Source organism: Microtus pennsylvanicus, chromosome 7 (genome assembly GCF_037038515.1).
Source record: "Microtus pennsylvanicus isolate mMicPen1 chromosome 7, mMicPen1.hap1, whole genome shotgun sequence".
Lineage (NCBI taxonomy): Eukaryota > Metazoa > Chordata > Mammalia > Rodentia > Cricetidae > Microtus > Microtus pennsylvanicus.
In genome coordinates, this window is record NC_134585.1 from 102,833,154 (window position 1) to 102,854,217 (window position 21,064).

General features: G+C 34.0%; 1 protein-coding gene across 1 annotated transcript; it reads right to left on the reverse strand.

Annotated features, from left to right (window-relative positions):
* Positions 1 to 255: 255 nt before the first annotated feature.
* LOC142853850 (alpha-amylase 1-like) lies at positions 256 to 7,390 on the reverse strand. Its single transcript, XM_075979007.1, has 10 exons — positions 7,179 to 7,390; positions 6,702 to 6,848; positions 5,703 to 5,900; positions 5,015 to 5,245; positions 4,181 to 4,314; positions 3,286 to 3,408; positions 3,092 to 3,191; positions 1,937 to 2,055; positions 1,701 to 1,826; positions 256 to 539 (listed from the first exon to the last, which is right to left on the reverse strand). Exons 1-10 carry the CDS (start codon positions 7,344 to 7,346, stop codon positions 350 to 352), a joined length of 1,536 nt encoding a protein of 511 aa, XP_075835122.1. The 5' UTR covers positions 7,347 to 7,390; the 3' UTR covers positions 256 to 349.
* Between the last annotated feature and the right edge of the window lie 13,674 nt (positions 7,391 to 21,064).

Sequence of the window (21,064 nt, forward strand, 5' to 3'; positions counted from 1 at the left end):
AGATAAAAAGTAATTATATTTGAGTACAAGAAAAATATTTAATAACGAAGAGAAATTATGGTACTCTGACACAAATAGTACATGAGATTAAACTATATATTTGTCAGGATGTCTTCAAAGATCTGAGAATTGCCATTGACTAATAATTTAAGGAGAATCTTCTAAAATACATTAAAGTCCCTGTATATAATTTTCACAAAATTACATTGATTTCAATAAACAATTTTTACCAATTGAAGTTCATTTCTGTAACAGATTATATAAGTGTAAATGAAGTATAAAAGTTAAATTATGCAAAAGAAAAGAAATACAAATGATTGATGCTCTCAGTATGAATTTATTTTAAATTTTAGAGTTTTGATTCTACATGGATTGCAATAAATGGGTCTCCAGCAGTGTTACTAATAAAAAATTGTGCATTGCCATCACCAGAAACATAGACTTTAATTCCGGTGCAATTGCCATCAATTTTATCTCCAGAAATGACATCACAGTATGTGCCTTCAGGGAGACCAGTTTGTAGGGTTGTTGACAATGACCTGAAAAGGAAAAAAGAAGTCAGATTTAAACCGACAAATTCAAAAAAGCAGAATACCTCCAAATTGAGTACTTTCTTAAACTTGTGGTGTGTAAATATAAGTTGTAACTTACTAGCCATAAAGTTAGATAGATGGATATAGATGATAGATAGATAGAGGAATAGATAAAGATTATGATATACAGGTAGATGCTTGAAAAGAGCACTTGTTACGTTAAAATTTGGTTTTCATGTGGTGGCATAGTTTGGGGAGTTTAGCTAATGTGGATGTGGAGGAACTGTGTCACTGAAGGCAGGCCTTGATAGGGAAAGACTCTGACCTTCTTTAGTTAACATTTTCTGCATTGTAGTTGGTTTCAAAGTGTGATTCATCAGCTTCCTATTCCTGCCCTCATACCATGTTTTCCAGTTGTAACCCCCTGGGATTGCCAGCTCAAATAAAATCTTTCTTCGGTAAGGTGACTTGCTCATGCTGTTTAATCATAGCATCAAAAAGGAAGCTAATACAAAAATCCAAATGAGCAAAAAATGGGACTTGACACTGAGATTGTCATCTACCTGCACAAAGATTCTCTAAGTACAGTTGTATACAAATAGGAAAATGTTCAAAAAGATGGAAATATATGCATGCATCAAAAGCAGAAGGCCTGTAATCTAGACTGTAGAAGCAAACTCAATTTCCTCCTGGGAAAAAGCATCAGCCAGAGAAATAATAAAATTTGTCACACAGAGAGAGAAAATTTATGATTATATAACAAGGGAACAGAAAAATAAATATTGTGATACAGAGTTAGGAAATGGGGAATTTTTTGAATCTAATAATGCCCATACTATCACTGATTTTAAGACATGCTGAATGTTTATATGCTTTGTACAGATATCACATGAGTATATGAATGAGAATATATGCATATAACAGTGTAGGAATACACCAAAAACAACAGCAAAACAAAATTATACTTGAAACAAAATCTGCTTTAAAAATGGAGAAAGAAATGAAGAGCAAGCATCTTTTTCCTATACTTTTCAGGTTCTGAAATTCATTAACAAATCTTAAATTCATTAACAAAATTTATTTTTCAGCTACAAAAGAGCAGGAAACAAAAGGAAGGATGTAAAGGTATAAAAGTATACAATCTTACTTTAATTGATTTCCACTTACCAGTCATCATTGTTAAAGACAATGAAGCCTTTGTTTCCTCTGCCAAAAGCTACTTGGTTGCTGCCATTATCCCACCAGTTTGACAAAGGCTGACCATTGACTACGTTTCTGAAGGCAACCATGTTCCTAAAAGCACAATATCACGTAAAATGCTTATACACTTTGTATTTAACAATTTCAAATAAAAAGTTAAACCATTTTCATATTTGACAAGATCTGTAGGGGACACTCCCAACCTTATCTGGCGCCATCGATGTTCACAGACCCAGCCATTGCCACAAGTGGTGTCTGCATTAATCGTCACTTCTTTGGTTGCTCCATTGTCATTTGGTGGTCCAAACCAATTGTTGATATCCTTTATTACAGAAAAATGCATTAATTTATAATTCATATTGCATTTTCATTGCACTAAAGTTAAAAATTTCTGCTACCTGACTCTCCATAGTATATTTAAATTCCAAATTAATCTTAGTTTAGGTTCTATACTATCTTTTAGATAAAAGTACTAATAAATATATTCTAATACTCTGTAATAAATTTTCCAAAATTTCATGATTGTCAACACATTTACACATTTTCCTGAAACAAGTGAACAAGCATTCTCTCCATTGTCAATAGAGTAACCTTTTCTCCCCTAAACCCAGAATAGCGAATATGGTGGTCCAGAAATTTGTGACCTCCACCTATCGGGCAATTGTGTTAAAGTTGAGAAGACAAACTTCTCAGCATTGAAAGATGTCAAGGAACTGAACACTTTTTCCTCCTGCAATAGTTTTACCCTCTAAGTCATCTCCCTAGACCGGTACTGCTTTTTAAAATTGTTCACAGTAATGCAGTACCTTACTATGAACTAATATTTTGCAATGCTTAGTATTCCTGAATGTGTCTTCAAAGTTGTTTGCTTTATTTAACATACTTTCTTAGGTAACCTCAATTAAACTGAATGATTTAGTTTAACGACATAACAACACGTGAATCCAATTGGCCTTTCTTCCTGGGCTCTAACAATTTGCTGCTTCCTCCTAATAAATGAGCTTTCCTTCAACTATCCTCTTTCAGTCCTGGCTGGTGCAATGCCCAAGATGAGGCAGGACTCCAGTATAGAATTAAGCAATTTTGTTTCCCTTCTTTATAGATGTTATTATGCACAATCTCCATATCAAATTGACAAGGTAAGTATGATTAGATGCCTGTGTTTTGCTTTGTGTACCTTGTTCTACAATTATCAAGATTTTTTATAGTGACAAATCAGTGAATACTTATGCAATGTACTTATATTGCTCATATTACAGTAGATAAATATTTGATGGCATATATTTTACATAAATATTTTTATATTAAACTAAAACAGGACTGCAACCATTTCCTTGGAAAAATGTATTCAAACTTACATTTCCATTCTCAAAATATCTTGGCCAGTAATAACTTGACATTACTCGTGTGAATCCATAAGGATGAGCCAACATAAATCCAACTGCCATTTTATAGAGTCTGAAAATTACAAAATAATATTATGATAGAACAATAAAAAATGTGCAATCACTAAAGGGCAAGTAACAAATCTTCAACGAATGGTTTTATTTACCTAGCATCCCAGAATGTCAGGATGGTTGATCCTCCGACTCCATGACCTCGTTGATTATCATGGTTGTCCACAAAGACCAGGGCTCTATCAGAAGGTATGAGACCCCAACCTTCGCCCCAGTTCCTATTTTTAAAAAATATTAATACATTATTATTTTACACTACCTTTAGTTTATCCTATGTCCATACCACTTTCAATAATCTATTTATATTCATTTAACTACTGATTCTATAAATAAAAGTTTATACCACAGAAGAATTTCTTCTAGGTATGTGTATATACACATATGTAATTGCCTAACATATCCTATGATTTTCTGTATAGTAAGTTTATTTGCTTTCCATTCACATTGCTCCTGTAACATTGTAATGTAGATAAACTCAAGAAGAGTAAATATCCATATCTCAATATGTAAAATGAAAAACAAATAAGTTAAGATTGAATATTACACTGTTTTTATAAATATTTTATAAAATCTTTTTTATAAACATTTTATAAAATAAAACAGTTTAACCTTTCAGACTAATTTATTGCAATACATAAGTATAACAATATGTTTGCATTATAGCTCTATATATGAGTAATGGTTTTTAAAGTAATATCTTGACTTTAGCAGATTAGAATTACCAAACTCTAGTTGGCTTATATCTCAGACAGAAAACGAAATCTCTAGGTGATATTTTATGTTTCTAGAGTTTCACCTTGTTATTGGCAATTAAACTGAAATAATTAATTCCAGAAGATTAATTGTGATTTAGAGAGCAGTGAACCTTCTCAATAGTTAACTTCTTGATAAATATTTAATATTTAATAAGTTAGAATGTTCTAATATGATCGTGTCCTGGGGTGACAACACATATGTGACAGAAACAATAACAAAGCATGGTGTGTTTACCTTAAATAGGCCATCTTCTCTCCATTCCACTTGCGGATAACTGTGCCCAGTGATATTCCATACTTGAATTCTGTCACAAGGCCAGTTCCAAAATACTCACTGCTTTTAATTACATCACCACCCAGATCAACTACCTAGTAGAGATATTCAAAATACGGTCATTTGAATAAAGAAATATTAAAATGTTCACTGTCAAAATAATATCTTTAAAATTCTCTATGCTGTTGATACTCAAATTGGTTTTCCCTATTACTTTATAAATTATATGCACCACTATTGAAAGAAAGTTGCTGACAATGTCATTTTTATACAGTAAATAATATTTACATTTAATAGATAATTTAAAATTTAGAAATTCATACCTTCAAAGTACTTATTGACAGAAAAGTTCAGCAATTAAAATTCATTTAGTTTTCCAAAGAAATCAAATGCAAAACAGTACTAACCTCTTCACTTGCCAAACGAGCACAGAAATATTAATCAGTTTACCCAAATTTTACACATAGAATAATACCTGAGACAAGAGACATATTTAGAAAGACAGGCTGGAGTCAATGACTAAGATTTTCTGCCTGTTATAATCATCCCCAAATATACACTAATTGATCCATTACTGTCACAGCCTACACAAATTCTCCACAATCCTAATTTAAACCCTTATTCTGGAAAAGAATTAAGTCTATTATATCTAAATAAAAGGGATTTAAAGAAATTTTGTATTTAATACGGTACTCGGACATTAACCTATTGAAATTATGTTTAATAAAATCTTCCATCCATCTTCTGGCTAGCAAAACTGATGTCATTTATATATACACACGTGTATTACTTTACCTCTTGAATAATGGAAGGTCTGCTTCCTTGAGGGAACCATTTTGTATTTAAATTGTGCAGTTTGTCCAAAACTGCCTGTATGTCTCCAGGCCAAATGTGCTTAGCAGCATCAATTCTGAACCCTGCTACACCAATGTCAATGAGATGGTTCATATAGTCAGCCACCTTGGTACGAACATAATCTTTCCCAAGTGCGAGATCCAGTAGGTAAGACATACGACAGTCTCTGACCTATTGAAACAAATTAAAACAATCCAGACAGAAGGTGATTGATTTAAATGTCATCTGTTACTTCGGACTCCCTTTGGCTAGTCACATATTCACCAACTTGTCTATTAGGAAGCTTCATTCCTAACATTCACATTCTACTGTGAATACACCCTAGGAATATTTTCCACTGTGAAGACTGAACTATGGGAAAACGACATAGGTAATATTATAGTTGATTTAGGAAACCCCTTGTTTTCCTCTCTCTTCTCCATTCATTTTTATTTCTTTTTCTTAATGTGGTAAAAGAAACAAACTTTGAAACATGTATAACTAAAAACGTTTTTGATGATTTATTTGAATTTCTTATGCCCAGTAATACGTTGCTTAAGAAATCTAAACGATGTTTCAAATAGTATTCCAAAAGTTCCATGTGCATACTGAGGACAGATTTTTTTTTAATTCTGATCATTTTCCTCACCTGAGCAGGATCATTGTAGTTTTCAATTTCTCCACTTGCACTTCTACAATTGCCATCATTAAAATCCGAACCAGAGAATGGAACTCCAGAGAACTCCCTGGTTTGTGGGTTGAAATAACTTCCACATGTACTGCTTGTTCCTGCTTGAACCCCTTCTTGAGTCATGTGGTTAATGACAGCATCCACATAAATACGGACCTGAAAAAAACAGTTTGTTATTCGAATTAAATTACAGAGATAAAATGTATATAATTATACTGCATAGAACACACAAATATATAGAGAGGGATAGATAGATAGACAGGTGGTAGATAGATAGATATGCTGTTTTATAGTTTAATTTATACAAGACAGAAAGTCAAGTGTGAAAGAAAACCAATGTGAAATGACAATCAAGAACAGTCCTAATATTTGCTTGAAGAATCATAAAGCTGATAAGTGGAAAACCAGAAACTGTTATCACTAAATCCAAATGAAAATCATTATTTAAAAAAATTAGGTTAAGATATAATGGACATTATTGATTTTGAAAAGAGTTAATGTGATTCATTTTGGTTTCTGAAGAAAAAAATGGTAGATACTGGTCATTATTAAAAAGAGGAAATATCTATTTGCCCTAAAAGTGAAAGTAAGTATTTTATTTGAAATTTCTAATACCTGACTAGAAAATAGTTGTTAGAAAATGACTGTGGTTATAAGGATAAAGAGTCAATGTTTTGCCTTACGGTTTGTTAGATGCATTAAAATATTTACAATATAATGCAGAGGGATTCCTGGTATCACAAAACAAGATACAAAGTTACCATTCCCTAAAAATCTCTTTAAATGGCTCATATGAAAGATTTTTTTTCAAAATGGATCATAAAGCAATAGTTAATTTTGAGTTGTAGCTAAAATGTAAAGAAATATTAAAGGTTTATTTTTTAAGAAGAATAGAAAACATAAGACAGAAAATGGTTTTTCAGATAATAACTTCAAAGGAAATATGACTTCACTTACCCCAACATTGTTACACCTAGTCACCATGTCCCTGAATTCATCTTCATTTCCAGACCTTGAACATATTTTGTAGCTAATTGGTTGGTATCTTTCCCACCAAGGCCTTGAAGGATTGTTAATTACAAGATTTTCATTGGGTGGAGAGATCTACAAATAACACAATTAAGATATTCAGAATAATTATATTTTACTTACATAAATAAATCCTTCAGAACAAACTATGGATGATCCTGCAATTCTTAGGTGTGCACTTGTGGATCTGCTGTGTTAGAACCACTAAAAACATTGAAGGCAAATTGGAAAGGGGCTCCTGATGTCCTAAAACAAGACACAAAGTTACCATTTCCTTAAACCTTTTCTTCCTCAAGAAAGCTATGTGTGAAGTAAAACATCGCTTAAAAATAATCAAAAATATGAGGGAAAGCAATTTTATACAAAAACAGTGAACTCTGCATTTAAATTGTGAACAAATATTACCTGCACCCCTCCAAATCCGTTAGGAGCTAAGTATCTCTCACATTCCTTGGCAATATCAACCCAGCGCCACTCGAACAGGTGGACAATAGCGGTTCGGCCATTTTCAGTGTGTGGCTCATATTGAGCCCAACATATCCCAATGAAGGAAAGGAGAAGGAAGAACTTCATTTTGCTATGATGTTGTTAGTGTTTTTCTAACAACCACTTTATACCTGAAAAAAAATAAACATGCAGTTGAATTGCTTTCTCCATATTTGTGTTTACCACCAAAGATTTAAATACGTCTCATACTTAGTTTTTAGAGTTTTTTTTACTAAAACTTAATACTTTCTTACTGATTAATAAAGACATTTTGTTCCAGCAATCAATTTAATTCACAACATGTTCTAGTAACATTAACTTCTCATGGGTTGTATGATGACAAATGTATAATAAATCCAAGAGTTGCAAAATATTAACATTAAAATAAATTTTTAGAATAATTTAATTCAGTAATTTCCACACTGTTATAGAAAACCAATATAATTATCATTTTAATCAACCTCCTTTTATTGTTTTCCTTAAAATAAATTGGGACATTTTTTGGCTAACAAAGCAATCTAGCATTGAGATATATCTTTAGCTCAAGTTTCAAAAATTATAACCTTTCCACATTGTTAAATATATAATCAATACATCATTATTTTAATAAGATATTTTATTAACTATTTATTTATTATTATTTGTTAATCACTGCAAACTCATTCTATGGAGATATTGCCATTCTGATTCCAAAACTACGTATGTGTGTCACTTATATGGGAGAGTCCAGCCCATTGTGGGTTGTGCCATTGACGTTCCTGGGCCGGTAGTCCTGGGTCCTATAAGAAGCAGGCTAAGAAAGCCATGGAGAGCAAGTCCCTGCCCTGACTCTGCCTATGGTATACTGTCAAATATAGAATTCTAAACTATATAAACCTCTTCCACCTCAGGTTTTTTGGTTATGGCATTTCACTATATTAATTGAATCCCTAACTAAGAAACTTATGGACTGACCTAATTAATACTGTAAAAATAATGCATAATAGAACATGATCTACAGAATCAATGCAATACTCATTACAATTTAATGATATTACTCAACAACTAGAAAATAAATCCCAAAATTCATATAGAAATTCAGATGATCACAAAAGCTTCCTAAGCAGAAAGAGCAACACTTGGGCATTATAATACATTAACTGAAATTATATTACAGTATTACAAAGCCAAAGTAACAAGGACACAATAGAATACACCATTCTTTCTATTTTGGTTGCTGTTATTTAATGTCACATACATTCTTTCTTATTTAACATCTATAGAAGATGGGACATAAAAATAGGCAAGTGGCATATGCTTAAAAATAAATTTTAAAATTAAAAATTTTATAAAGTAAAATATTGAAAAAATAATTCTAAATATCTGTGGTACTACCCTAATTACTTATACTTACCTAAACTTGTACCAGAACAAACACCAAAAATTAAGCACTAGACCAGAAAAACAATTTAAGAATATATTAAAAAAATAATGAAATCATAAGAGTTCTAGTTACTAAATAAAATGAAAAAATAGAAAAATGGCATAAAATGAGTAGAAATTTTCTACAGGAAAAGGTGGTGAATCAGCATAATATAGCTTAAAATACTTTTTTTTTTCAATCAGAAAGATACAGAGAAACATACATGGGTTGATTAAAAAAACCTTTCTTATAAAAGGAAATCTCAAGTAATAAATGTTAATGGTATAAGAATTGAGATGAATAGAAGAATATATATTTCCTATGTGACCTTATCCCTGCTGAATGAAGAGTACTGTGCTGTTCTATTTCTTTAGAAGACACGCTTTCTGGCTTGTTCATTTGGTCCTTAATAATTATTTCTGTTATTATTCTATGTATCTCCCAATTTGATTGTACTTTTCTTTGAGATAATTCTCATCATATTGCATGTTTCTGATTCAACAATGATATATATGTTGATTTTGAGGGAGAATTTTTAATTTTAATCTTATATCTCATGTGAGCTTTCATATAATTTTTTTAACTAATTGTATGGTAAAATGGTATGTGTACCCAGTTATGAGCATATGTTGAGGTATTTTCATGTAGAGTCAAATAATTACTGAATATCATTTATTCCATTAAAATATCACCCAATGTCTTCCACTAGCAATAAGCAAACAAGTCAGTGGATTTCAACAAACATGCAGCTATAACACAAAACAGAAACTCAGTTTCACTGACAAAATAACATTTAGACACTAACAAGAAATTTGTACTCAAACAAAATAACATAGCCTTCATGAACACATACCATGTGCCGCCTTCCAGTGCAGCTGGACTCCTCTGCGCTGGGTCAGGAATGCTTTGCCTAATCTGAGCAGCCGAATTTATTATCAGCTAGGAAAAACATTGTTCTTATTTTTGGCTGTTCTTCTTGGATTCTGCTTCCATAAAACTTTCACCGGTAATCTCCATAATGCACCATGTAGAAAGAACAATGTGTGTTTCCTCTGGCCACAGAGTCATTGCATTTCTGGTGTCAGAGTAATGGCGAAGATAGTAGAGAACAGGCTGTGCTTTGACCTGAACTGTTCAATACTGAACAGAATAGCAGCTTTTGGGTTGTGTACTACACTGATTTATCTATTCCATGAGGCACTAGTTCTTCCATTATGAAAAAAATTATCAGAGTAGTACAACTTTATATCATCTTAGATCAGTAAATAGCCATCATCTACCTTGGAGACAGACTGATCATTTGTTCATAATTGTTACAAAAATATTTATTTGTGACTTTTCCAAAAGATATCAGGATCATCAGACATATGGGCTGATCAATTTAACTTCCTGCCACTTTGAAGGTATAGTAAAAGTGCAATGAAAGTGTCTCAGGAATTAGTCAGACCATATCAACTACAAGCTACACCAAGAAAAAGTGTAGATTCATTGAGAAGACACTGATTTAAAAAAAAAAACTCCAGCTTGCTTATTTCAAACGTCAATCATAATTTTTCAGGAAGATGTGGGAGGCTAGTTGAATCAAAAGTCATGCACGTTGCCCTCCAATCTATAATGAATAGACATTAAAAATGAAGCTAATGCTAAGATTTTATATAAGAGGAATTCCCCAGCTATGAACAGAGCCAAGATAAGACATAGATTATGTCTGCTGTATCCAACAAGATGATGGATATGTGAATTCCTAAAGTTTGTAAGCTCACACCACAGTGCAATGTGGTCAGAATGTTGGATGTGGAGACACAGAATTTAGCATTGACTAATTGGATTTTGTTCTTTCCTTGGTTTTACTTTCACTATTTTCTTTCTTTCTTTCTTTCTTTCTTTCTTTCTTTCTTTCTTTCTTTCTTTCTTTCTTTCTTTCTTTTTTTTTTTTTTTTTGGATTTTCGAGACAGGGTTTCTCCGTAGCTTTTGGTTCCTGTCCTGGAACTAGCTCTGGTAGACCAGGCTGGCCTCGAACTCACAGAGATCTGCCTGCCTCTGCCTCTCAAATGCTGGGATTAAAGGTGTGCGCCACCACCGCCCGGCTACTTTCACTATTTTCTATTCCTCCTTTAGACAACGAATCTTTCACCCCATGGCACCTTACACTGAAAGCACATAGAGTAAAATTTTCTTAAAGAGTCTCACAGATCATATGCTTTCATTAGTCCTCAATGGAAATTCGGGACATAAATTTAAGATATACAGGATGGCTGAGACTATTGAAATCTGGCGAAATGTACTGTGAATTTTGAAATGCACGTGAATCTGTGTGGGGGAGGGGACAGAAGAGGAAGGTTGCTGTTAGAATGTATGACTTCTTCCAAAAATACACATATAGTGGAAGTTTCATCCCCACCTTAGAAACACATCAAAAAGTAATAAGATAAGTACCGTGATTACAATATTGGTGAATTAATCTAGTCATGAATTATTATTGACTGAGATAGCAAAAGGAATTTCATGGTTAAAGAAGAAAGTCCCTGAGGACATAGCTTTGAAGGAATGCTTTATCCCTGGTTCCTTCCTGTCTTTCTCCAGTTAATGAACATGAAATGACATGCTTTGTTCCAGCTCGTGATCCCTGTATTGATGTTCTGCCTCACAGACCAGTTTACATGTAATAAAGGAAGTGGATGTGTAATGTAATCTCTCAAACCATGAATGAAATGAAGTAAATCCTTCCTGCCTTTTTTCCTCCAGGATATTTTTTCACAGTGGTGGAAAAATACTACTGGAAGTTGAAAATTTAATTTGGATTCCATATCCTTAAAATGTGTGTCACCAAATTCTGCATTGCATCATTTAAAAAGCATAATATATGTGTGTTTGTCACTGGGGAAGCTGTGGTCTCCTGCTTTCAAGAGTGACAGTGTATTTTATCATGCATTGAAGTACTCTATTGTAGAAGAAAAGCTTTCAGTTTTTATGTTGTCTGTTTTATTTTCTATTGGATAAACCAGAAGTTTCTTTGTATACAACTTAAAATACAATAAAGTATATTATGACATGTTAATATATTACTTGAAAGTGAACATATACCAATACAACAATCCATATTAAATAGCATAGTAAGAGAAATATTTGATATGATTTTGAGCAGAAGAAAAATGTGAAATTTTCAGTTAAAAACTCTCACTGTGAAACATTATTTAAAATATATTGTTCTAAATGGGTTAATGTTACAAATATACTCAGTGTCTAATTCCTATTGCATTAGTGATCCGTAGAATTTAAAGAAAAATAAACTTTCACAATCATTCCTCAAAACCATAATCCATGTTGTTTCTTTTGGAATATGAAAATAGTATTTCTTCTTCCATAAAGAGAGAGATGAAATCACACATCAATCATTGTGTCGTGACTGTAGTGCAATTGAAATTAGGGGAAAATATCTCTACATAGTCTTGTGATTTACGATTTTTCCCTATATTATGTCGTCTCTCATCACCTAATATTATTCTGTCTATGATACCTTTCTAATTTTTAGACTTTAACTATGTGAATGCCTTTTTACATATGTATATATGTAAGTATGAATGTATATGCTATAGGTTAGGAAAAAGATATGACAAAGAACATGCTAGGTTTTTTTCTTTTCTTTTTTTCCTTCTGAGTTTGGGTCATCTCACTTAATATTATACTAATTATATTAATTGCATTTTCTGCAATTTTGATCATCTTTTTCTTTTTCTTATTTTTGCATAATATTCCATGAGGTATGTATACCAAATTTTCATTATCCATCAACTTTTGATTGACATGTACACCATTTCCTTGCTTTTGTGTGGGGGGCAGTAACAAACAGGGATGTGCAACTATCTCTGTGGTAAGTGCTGGTTGCCATTCGCCCTATCAGAGGTACAGCAAATGGCAATTGAAGGAAAGGAGTCAGTTCACCAGAAAAAATAGCTCTCTGATGGATAGGTCTCATTCAATCAAAGCCTATGAGAATACAGACTCCAAACTGTCTTTTGCTTCTGCTGTATCTTTGGTATCTGATATTATGGACATGGTGTGGGTACTTCCCCACTACCATACTGTAATGTATATATCTCAGTCTTAAGAGCAGTTATAGCTGTGCCTTTCTAAAAGATGACTCCTTCTTAAGTTGTATTATTTATTCGATATCTATAATGTTAGCTACCCAGAGTTTGATGTGTAGGCTGTACAAAGAAATACTGCACAAGTAAGGAATTGTATAATCCCTGAAAGCTGTTTTATATCACAGCTCAGGCTGATATAGGATAATGATTGCATTTCCAGCTAATAAGACAGCCTTTCTTACTATTAGCTGATTTTTGAAGGTCAAAGTAAGTTCAGATTAGACCAGACCCTGCCTTGAAAGGTTCCCTGTTAATGGGTATTTAAGAAAACATTCTCAGAAAAGCAGTCTAGTCCACTAACACAAAATTGCCAGCTGTCAGATTTGTTGAACCAAGATTAGGCACAAAGTGACTTAATTATCATGGTAGTTTCTCTCCCTAGTTCTGGCAAATTACTTAGAACAGCAATTAACTCTCTGTACAAGGCTACAGAGAATAATCTGACTTCATAGCACCCACAAAAAGGTTCCAATTTTCCTTTTTTATGGTCTAAAGTTACACACAGGATAGGAAAATATATTTCAATATTTTAATATGATTTTAATTTCACTGTGCCTTGGAAAATGCAGAATGTGCTTATACTAGGAGATTTAAGTTATACCTGAGTCCAAACAAAAGCTTTTCCCCAAAATGTCTGAAGAAAGCCCCATATTTCTGCTAAATAGAAAAAAACTGTTAGTAGAGGAGCGATAATATGAGCAAAGGGGTCACGATCAGGATGGGGAAACCCAGATAAACAGCAGTCCCGAACTGGTGGGAGCTCACTGACTCCGGATTGACAGCTGGGGAACCTCCATAAGACGAAACTAGGCTCTCTGAATGTGGGTAACAGTTGTGCGGCTTGGGCAGTCTCTGGGGTCACTGGCAGTGGGACCAGGTTTAAGCCTACTGTTTGTATTGACTTTTTGGACCTCATTCCCTTGGGAGGGATTTCTTGCTCAGCTAGATACAGCCAGGAGGGCCTCTGTCCTTACTCATTGTGATTTGACAAACTTTGTTGACTCCCCATGGGAGGCCCAACCTTCTCTGAAGAGAGGATTAGAGGTAGCATGGGGTAAGATGGGGGAAGCAGAAGGAGAGGAGGGAGGTATAACTGGGAAAGGAATGTGAAAAAAATTATTGTTTTAAAAAATAAAATACATGTTTAGTATACTCAGGAATATAGGATATATGCACAAATTCCTTCTTTTTCTTAGACTCCTCAATAGTCTAAGTTTCTAACTCTTTTTTCACCTTATAAGATTATCTCTTTAGATGAGAAACACAATGACTGATTATTTGCCGCTGCAGTTACGCTTTACAGCCAATTAAGAACTTGAAATTTATTGCTTGTATTCTATTGAGGAGGCTCTGTCTCTTATCACTGGAATGTGACTTTAAAATATTACTCCTATATTCAGCATGAAATGGTCTATTTGAGATGTGTGTGTGTGTGTGTGTGTGTGTGTTAAGAATAAATAAAAGCTAGGCCAACATGAGAAAATACAGAATTCAGCAATATGAGAAAATAAAGAGAGCTACCATCAGAACGTGTGTGTTTCTTTACTAACCCCTCAGATAGATAAAGTCTTATCTTCAAGATAGTGGAGATTCCTTGCAAGCCCTGTGTGCAGACTTGGAGCTGGTTTTCTAAGACTGCAATAGGTAAGGTTGTGGCGATTGCACTACTTGCCCATGAGTGGCACAGGTGTATCCTATACTAGATTGATTTTATTTCGTGAAGACTTTCCAAGTTAATTTCCATAATAGCTACATTAATTTGCAATCTTTCCAGCACTTAATAAATGTTTTTCTTTCTCTTCACCCCCGCTACATGTGTTGACAGATTTCTTAATGATAGCCATTCTGACTAAAGTGAAATGGTATTTTGTAATAAGTTTAATTTGCTTGAACACTGAAAATTTTTTACAATAGTCATTGGCCATTGGGTTTCTTCCTGTGAGAACTATTTATCCTATTATCCCAGTTGTTCATTTTGTTTCCTTGGTGTTTAATTGCTCATATTTTTTAAAATTATATTAGACTCCTTTCAGAAGTAGAGCTGATAAATATTTTTCTTCCATTCTGAGAGCTTTTAAAAAATGTTAGTAGGTTTTCCCCTTTGTTTTGCTTTGTTTGCTATACATAAACTTTTTAAATGTGATGTAATCCCATCTGCTGATTCTACTGCATTTTTTTTATAAAAAAAAATCTGCCAGTATGCCTCAAGTGTAATTCAATAATGTCAAGAAAAATTCTGCCTCTGAACATTTAAAGTCATCTCTGAAATGTTATACTGTGAACTGATCAATATCCTAGTATAATTCCCTCACCCTAGACTATAAAAGAAGAACCGGCCCCAACAGATTTGAGAGCATGTAATTCTGCAGTCATTTGTTTGGGAACTCCTTGAGGAAGATCACCTGAGGATTAACACTGATTGTTCCTGGATCTCAGGTCAAGCATACTTTCTCCGGACCAGGATACATGGTCCACTTCAAGATGATATTCCAAACTGACACTCAAAACGTCCTGCCATGTAGATTTGCACTTGAAAATTCTATTCCTTGGTAGTCCTGCATCTGTGTTCATTAATACCTTATCTGGACATGGGGATCACCTTTCTATATAAGTATCTGCCTTGTATTATTGCTTTCAATATTAACCCTTCATACTCTACAACCTCAATCATTTTTTGGCAGTTTGGTAACTGGCATATCATATTTTTATGTGAATAAAGCGTGCCAACTCTTACTGATTTTAGCAATCAATATTGGAATAAATGGAGGTGGCAGATCAAGATATTCTACATATGGTGAATGAATTTCAAGAATTGCGAATATAGATTGCATTCTAATGAGATACTTTGGAAGAGCATCAGGAATCATAGACAGGATGATAAGACACCGGAAAAGCACAGATAAACAGAAGTCTAACTCAGTACAAAGTGCAAAGCAGCCCATCAATTCATAAGAATCCCCAGAGGGTTGTAGGTGTGGATGGGGGAAAACACAGACTTTTCAGACTTCTCATTCAGTGATAAAGCAGATATTCTTGGGGAAGTAACAATCATCCACAGCATAAGTCTGCAGTTCTTTAAAGTCTTGAATCTAGTGGGAGAATTTGATGAAACAATGATTCATGCCAGTTCAACAATCAATAGAAGATCGATTTTGTTACTCCTCTAGCTCCAGAGAGTGATAGGAGAGTAACATCTACACCAATAATGTGTCATTTAATGTTACAATGCTAATGGGACAAGCAGTATTTTAAGTAACACAATTTCTGTGTGATTATTTTGGTTCTGGGTGGCTGGGAAGAACAAACAGCTCCTCCTACACCCTCTTACATCCATCTGACCAGAAGCAGTTCAATCAAATGAGACACCTGAAAAGATTCATCAAAATCAAGAGGATTTTTGTCTTATTTGTTTTGCTTTAGTACCCTGCATGAAGTAATAAATTGGGAGAGGAATAAATTTGGCTTTAATGGCCTTTCGATTATAATGGTTGTCTGTCACTTAACAAAGACAGGTTGGACATAAAGTTACAAGAGTGTAGCAGTTCTATAAGGGGCTGTGTGTTTTGACTGAACTACTTAAAAGAGGTCTAGACAGGCCCCCAAAACTTGATGAAGATGACATTCACTAATTGTATATTTGACAGTTTTATGCTCTATATGGCTATGTGACATTTCAAGGTATTAAAGTACCATCATATGGTTATCCAATCAGATACTGGCAGACATTTGAGATGTTTTCATTTTGAACAAAGCTCTGATGAAATAGTACGAACAGCATTTTCCAAAAACAGTTTTTATATTAAATGTGCTTATATCTAGAAAAAATATATTTTATATTCATAGACATTAGAAATGCTTGTCAATTATTCAAATGCTCATTCAAAGTGAGAATAAAATTTGATGCACAAAGTCATGAAATAGCAGTGACACTTTTTTATAACCATAATTTAAATAACTTTATTAACTTGAAAACAAGGTTATTCATTATTTTATGATTTCTCTAAGAGTGCATTACTAATATGACATGTCTGTACAGTGTAGGTGTGAATTTCTTTTATTAAAAATTTCCACCACCTCCCCTCTTTCCATTTCCCTCCCCTCCCCCCACTCTCCCTTCCCTTTCCCTTCCAGTCCTAAGAGCATTCAGGGTTCCCTGCCCTGTGGGAAGTCCAGTGTCCTCCCCCCTCCATCTAGGTCTAAGAAGGTGAGCATCAAAATAGACTAGGCTCCCACAAAGCCCGTCCACGCAGTGGAATCAATACCCAGTGCCATTGACCTTGGCTTCTCAGTCAGCTCTCATTGTCAGCCACATTCAGAGAGTCCGGTTTGATCACATGCTCGTTCAGTCCCAGTCCAGCCGGCCTTGGTGAGCTCCCATTAGATCAATCCCACCGTCTCAGTGGGTGGGTGCACCCCTCGTGGTCCTGACTTCCTTGCTCATATTCTCCCTCCTTCTGCTCCTCATTTGGACCTTGGGAGCTCATTCCAGTGCTCCAGTGTGGGTCTCTGTCTCTTTCTCCATCCATCACCAGATGAAGGTTCTATGGTGATATGCAAGATATTCATCAGTGTGGCTATAGGATAAGGCCAGTTCAGGCACCCTCTCCTCTACTGCCCAAGGATCTAGCTGGGGACATCTTGGACAGACCTCCTGCCTGAAAGAGCCAGAGTTTGCACTTACAGGACAGCCCAGAAAGCTGGCATTTTAAAAGTGCATGGCTTTTTTTTTTTTTCTGCTACGGCTTAAAACCAAAAAATATGTGGTCAGCTTTTCATCAACACCATTTCAGTGTTTTGTGTTAGGGCCTCTTAAAAGAGCTGCAAGGTTTTACAGCTAAAGCTGAGTCAGGAAGCCTCTGTTAAAGGAGATACATTTGCCACTAGCAAACAGAGCCCACATGAGAAAAAGCTGCTATCAATAAGCTGTGCTTAACTCTATTCTTTTTTGTCTAGAAAAACTTCTCAAGCTCTCTCAGGCCTTTAAGTATATTTAGTCAGCCCAACGTTTCCATGCCGTTTGTTGTTGGGGTTTCTGTTCTACCTGGTTCCCACAATTGTTAAGTCCCAAAGAAATCACACAGAGGTCTGCATTAGTTATAACTGATCGACCCAGTACCTCAAGCTTCTAATTAACTCTTACAACTTACATTAGCCTATTAGTCTTATCTGTGTTAGTCAAGTGGCTCAGTACCTTATCTGCAGGGCAGTCACATCTTGATGCTTATGTGGTTGGGATAAGACTTAAGTCACATTTTCTTCACAGTTATCATAGATAAAATATTTTTCTTTGTTTCACGTTCTTTCTGTTTGAGTAGAAGATTTTAAATTTCTGAAATCTTACATTGCATTTTTATCTAATAGTAAAAAATGTACTTCTTATTGTCACCTTTTAAATTTTTTGACATAGCAAAATGTTCACTTTTAAAATTAATAGCTACAAATACTTACCTTATTTCTGTTAGGTATTAGGCCAGATGTGAGGATTAATTCATTTTATATAATTCCTTTTTCTTCCCACAATTCTTGGGTTTTCTTCCCCTTCATTGTGTTTAATGGTAAGTATCTACTTTCTCCTATAATGAAGAGATATCTATCTAACTTCTGGTCTTCAGATGCACAACAGATTTTGCATCAGTTCTTCTAATGATCATACAAAATTTGAAACACAACACTCCCATTTTACACTATGTTTTGCTTCCTCAAAAATAGATTTTTTGTTTATAATTGCAACAGTTTCTGTTTAGCTTCATTTAACAGTTCTATATCTGTTTCTTAATCTTAAAATATTGTTGATCTAATTTCACATTATTTTCCTTACCTAATTTTCTTTTCTAAAATAAATCTATCAAGAATCAGAAGATATATTTTGAAGATTTGCTAGTATGTTAGATTCCTGAGTCTAGCTGAAGCATGCACTTTTCTTCTCCAGGTCGGTATTTATGTGGATGCAGTTATTAACCACATGTATGGCTCGGGCCGTGGTGCAGGGACAAGCAGTACCTGTGGAATTTACTACAATACCAATAACAGGGATTTCCCAGGAGTTCCACATTCTACTTATGACTTTACTGATGGAAAATGCAACAGAGAAATTTATAACTACAATGATGCTGATAATGGAATATTATACAAGAATAAAGAAAAATAATCAAAATTGCAGAAAATGCCTGGGAATAGAGGATATAATATTAAGTGAGATGACCCAAACTCAGAAGGAAAAAAAGAAAAGGAAAAACCTAGCATGTTCTTTGTCATATCTTTTTCCTAACTTATACCATGTATATTCATACATATATACATATGTAAATTGGTATACACATAGGTAAAGTCTAAAAACTTAGAAAGGAGTCATAGACAGCATAATGTTAGGTGATGAGAGAGCATATTATATAGGGAAAAAGACACAAAAATCATAAGACTATGTAGAGATATTTTCTCCTAATTTCAATTCCACTATAGTCACCACACAATATTTGATGTGTGATTTCAACTTTTTGTGTATTGAAAAATACTATTTCCATATTCTAAAGGAACCAACATGGATTATGGTTTTGAGGAAAGATAGTGAAAGTTTATTTTCCTTTAAATTCTACTGATCATTAATGCAATAGGAATTAGACACTGAGTATATTTGTCACATTGACCCATTTAGAACAAGATATTTTAAAATGTTTTAAGGTGAGGGTATTTAACTGAAAATTTCACATTTTTCTTCTGTTCAAAATCATATCAAATATTTTTCTTACTATGCTATTTAATATGGATTGTTGTATTGGTATATGTGCACTTTCAAGTAATATATTAACATGTCGTAATATACTTTATTGTATTTTAAGTTGTATACAAAGAAACTTCTGGCTTCTTCTACAACAGAGTACTTCAATGCATGATAGTAAACACTGTCACTCTTGAAGCAGGAGACCAAAGCGTCCCCAGTGACAAACACACACATCTTATGCTTTTTAAATGATGCAATGCAGAATTTGGTGACACACATTTTAAGGATATGGAATCCAAATTAAATTTTCGATAACAAACTTACACTAGTAATTTTCCATCATTGTGAAAAAAATATCCCGGAGAAAAAAGGCAGTAAAGATTTACTTCATTTCATTCATGGTTTGAGAGATTTCATTACACATCCACTTCCTTTATTACATGTAAACTGGTCTATGAGGCAGAACATCAATACAGGGATCACGAGCGGGAACAATGCTTGTCATTTCATGTTCATTAACTGGAGAACGACAGGAAGGAGCCAGGGATAAAACATTCCTTTAAAGCTATGCCCTCAGGGACTTTCTTCTTTAACCATGAAATTCCTTTTGCTATCTCAGTCAATAATAATTCATGACTAGATTGATTCACCAATGTTGTAATCACCCTAGTTATCTTATTACTTTTTGATGTGTTCCTAAGGTGGGGATGAAACTTCCACTATCTGTGTATTTTTGGAAGAAGTCATATATTCTAACAGCAACCTTCCTCTTCTGTCCCCTCCCCCATACAGATTCACGTGCATTTCAAAATTCACAGTACATTTTGCCAGATTTCAATAGTCTCAGCCATCCTGTATATCTTAAATTTATGTCCCGAATTTCCATTGAGGACTAATGAAAGCATATGATCTGTGAGACTCTGTAAGAAAATTTTACTCTATGTGCTTTCAGTGTAAGGTGCCATGGGGTGAAAGATTCGTTGTCAAGAGGAGGAATAGAAAATAGTGAAAGGAAAACCAAGGAAAGAACAAAACCCAATAAGTAAACGCTAAATTCTGTGTCTCCACATCCAGCATTCTGACCACATTGCATTGTGGTGTGAGCTTACAAACCTTAGGTATTCAAATCTCCAACATCTTTGTGAATATAGCAGACATAATCTCTGTTTTATCCTGGCTCTGTTCATAGCCAGTGTTTTCCTAAACAGACATTCCACATTCAAAATACATGTAACTCTTATATAACATCTTAGCATTAGCTTCATTTTTAATGTTTAATATATTAGAGATTGAAGGGCTACACACATGAATTTTAATTCACCTAGCCTTTAATATCTTCCTGTAAAATTATAGTCAAAGTTATTTGAAAAAAAAAAACCTGGAGATACATTTTTTATAAATGAGTATCTTCCCAATGATTCTCACGTTTTCTTGATGTAGGTTGTAGTGGATATGGTCTGACCAATTCCTGAGACACCTTCGTTGCACTTCTACTATACCTTCAAGGTGGCAGGAAGCTATATTGATCAACACATA

Bases quoted from the DNA above. Each gene is read 5' to 3' on its own strand.
- LOC142853850 (XM_075979007.1), bottom strand. From the start codon at position 7,346: ATGAAGTTCTTCCTTCTCCTTTCCTTCATTGGGATATGTTGGGCTCAA. The intron at 6,849-7,178 runs GTAATATTTGTT...TGTTATTTGTAG, and splicing joins ACGGATTTGGAGGGGTGCAG to ATCTCTCCACCCAATGAAAA. The intron at 540-1,700 runs GTAAGTGGAAAT...TTTCCTTTTCAG, and splicing joins GTCTTTAACAATGATGACTG to GTCATTGTCAACAACCCTAC.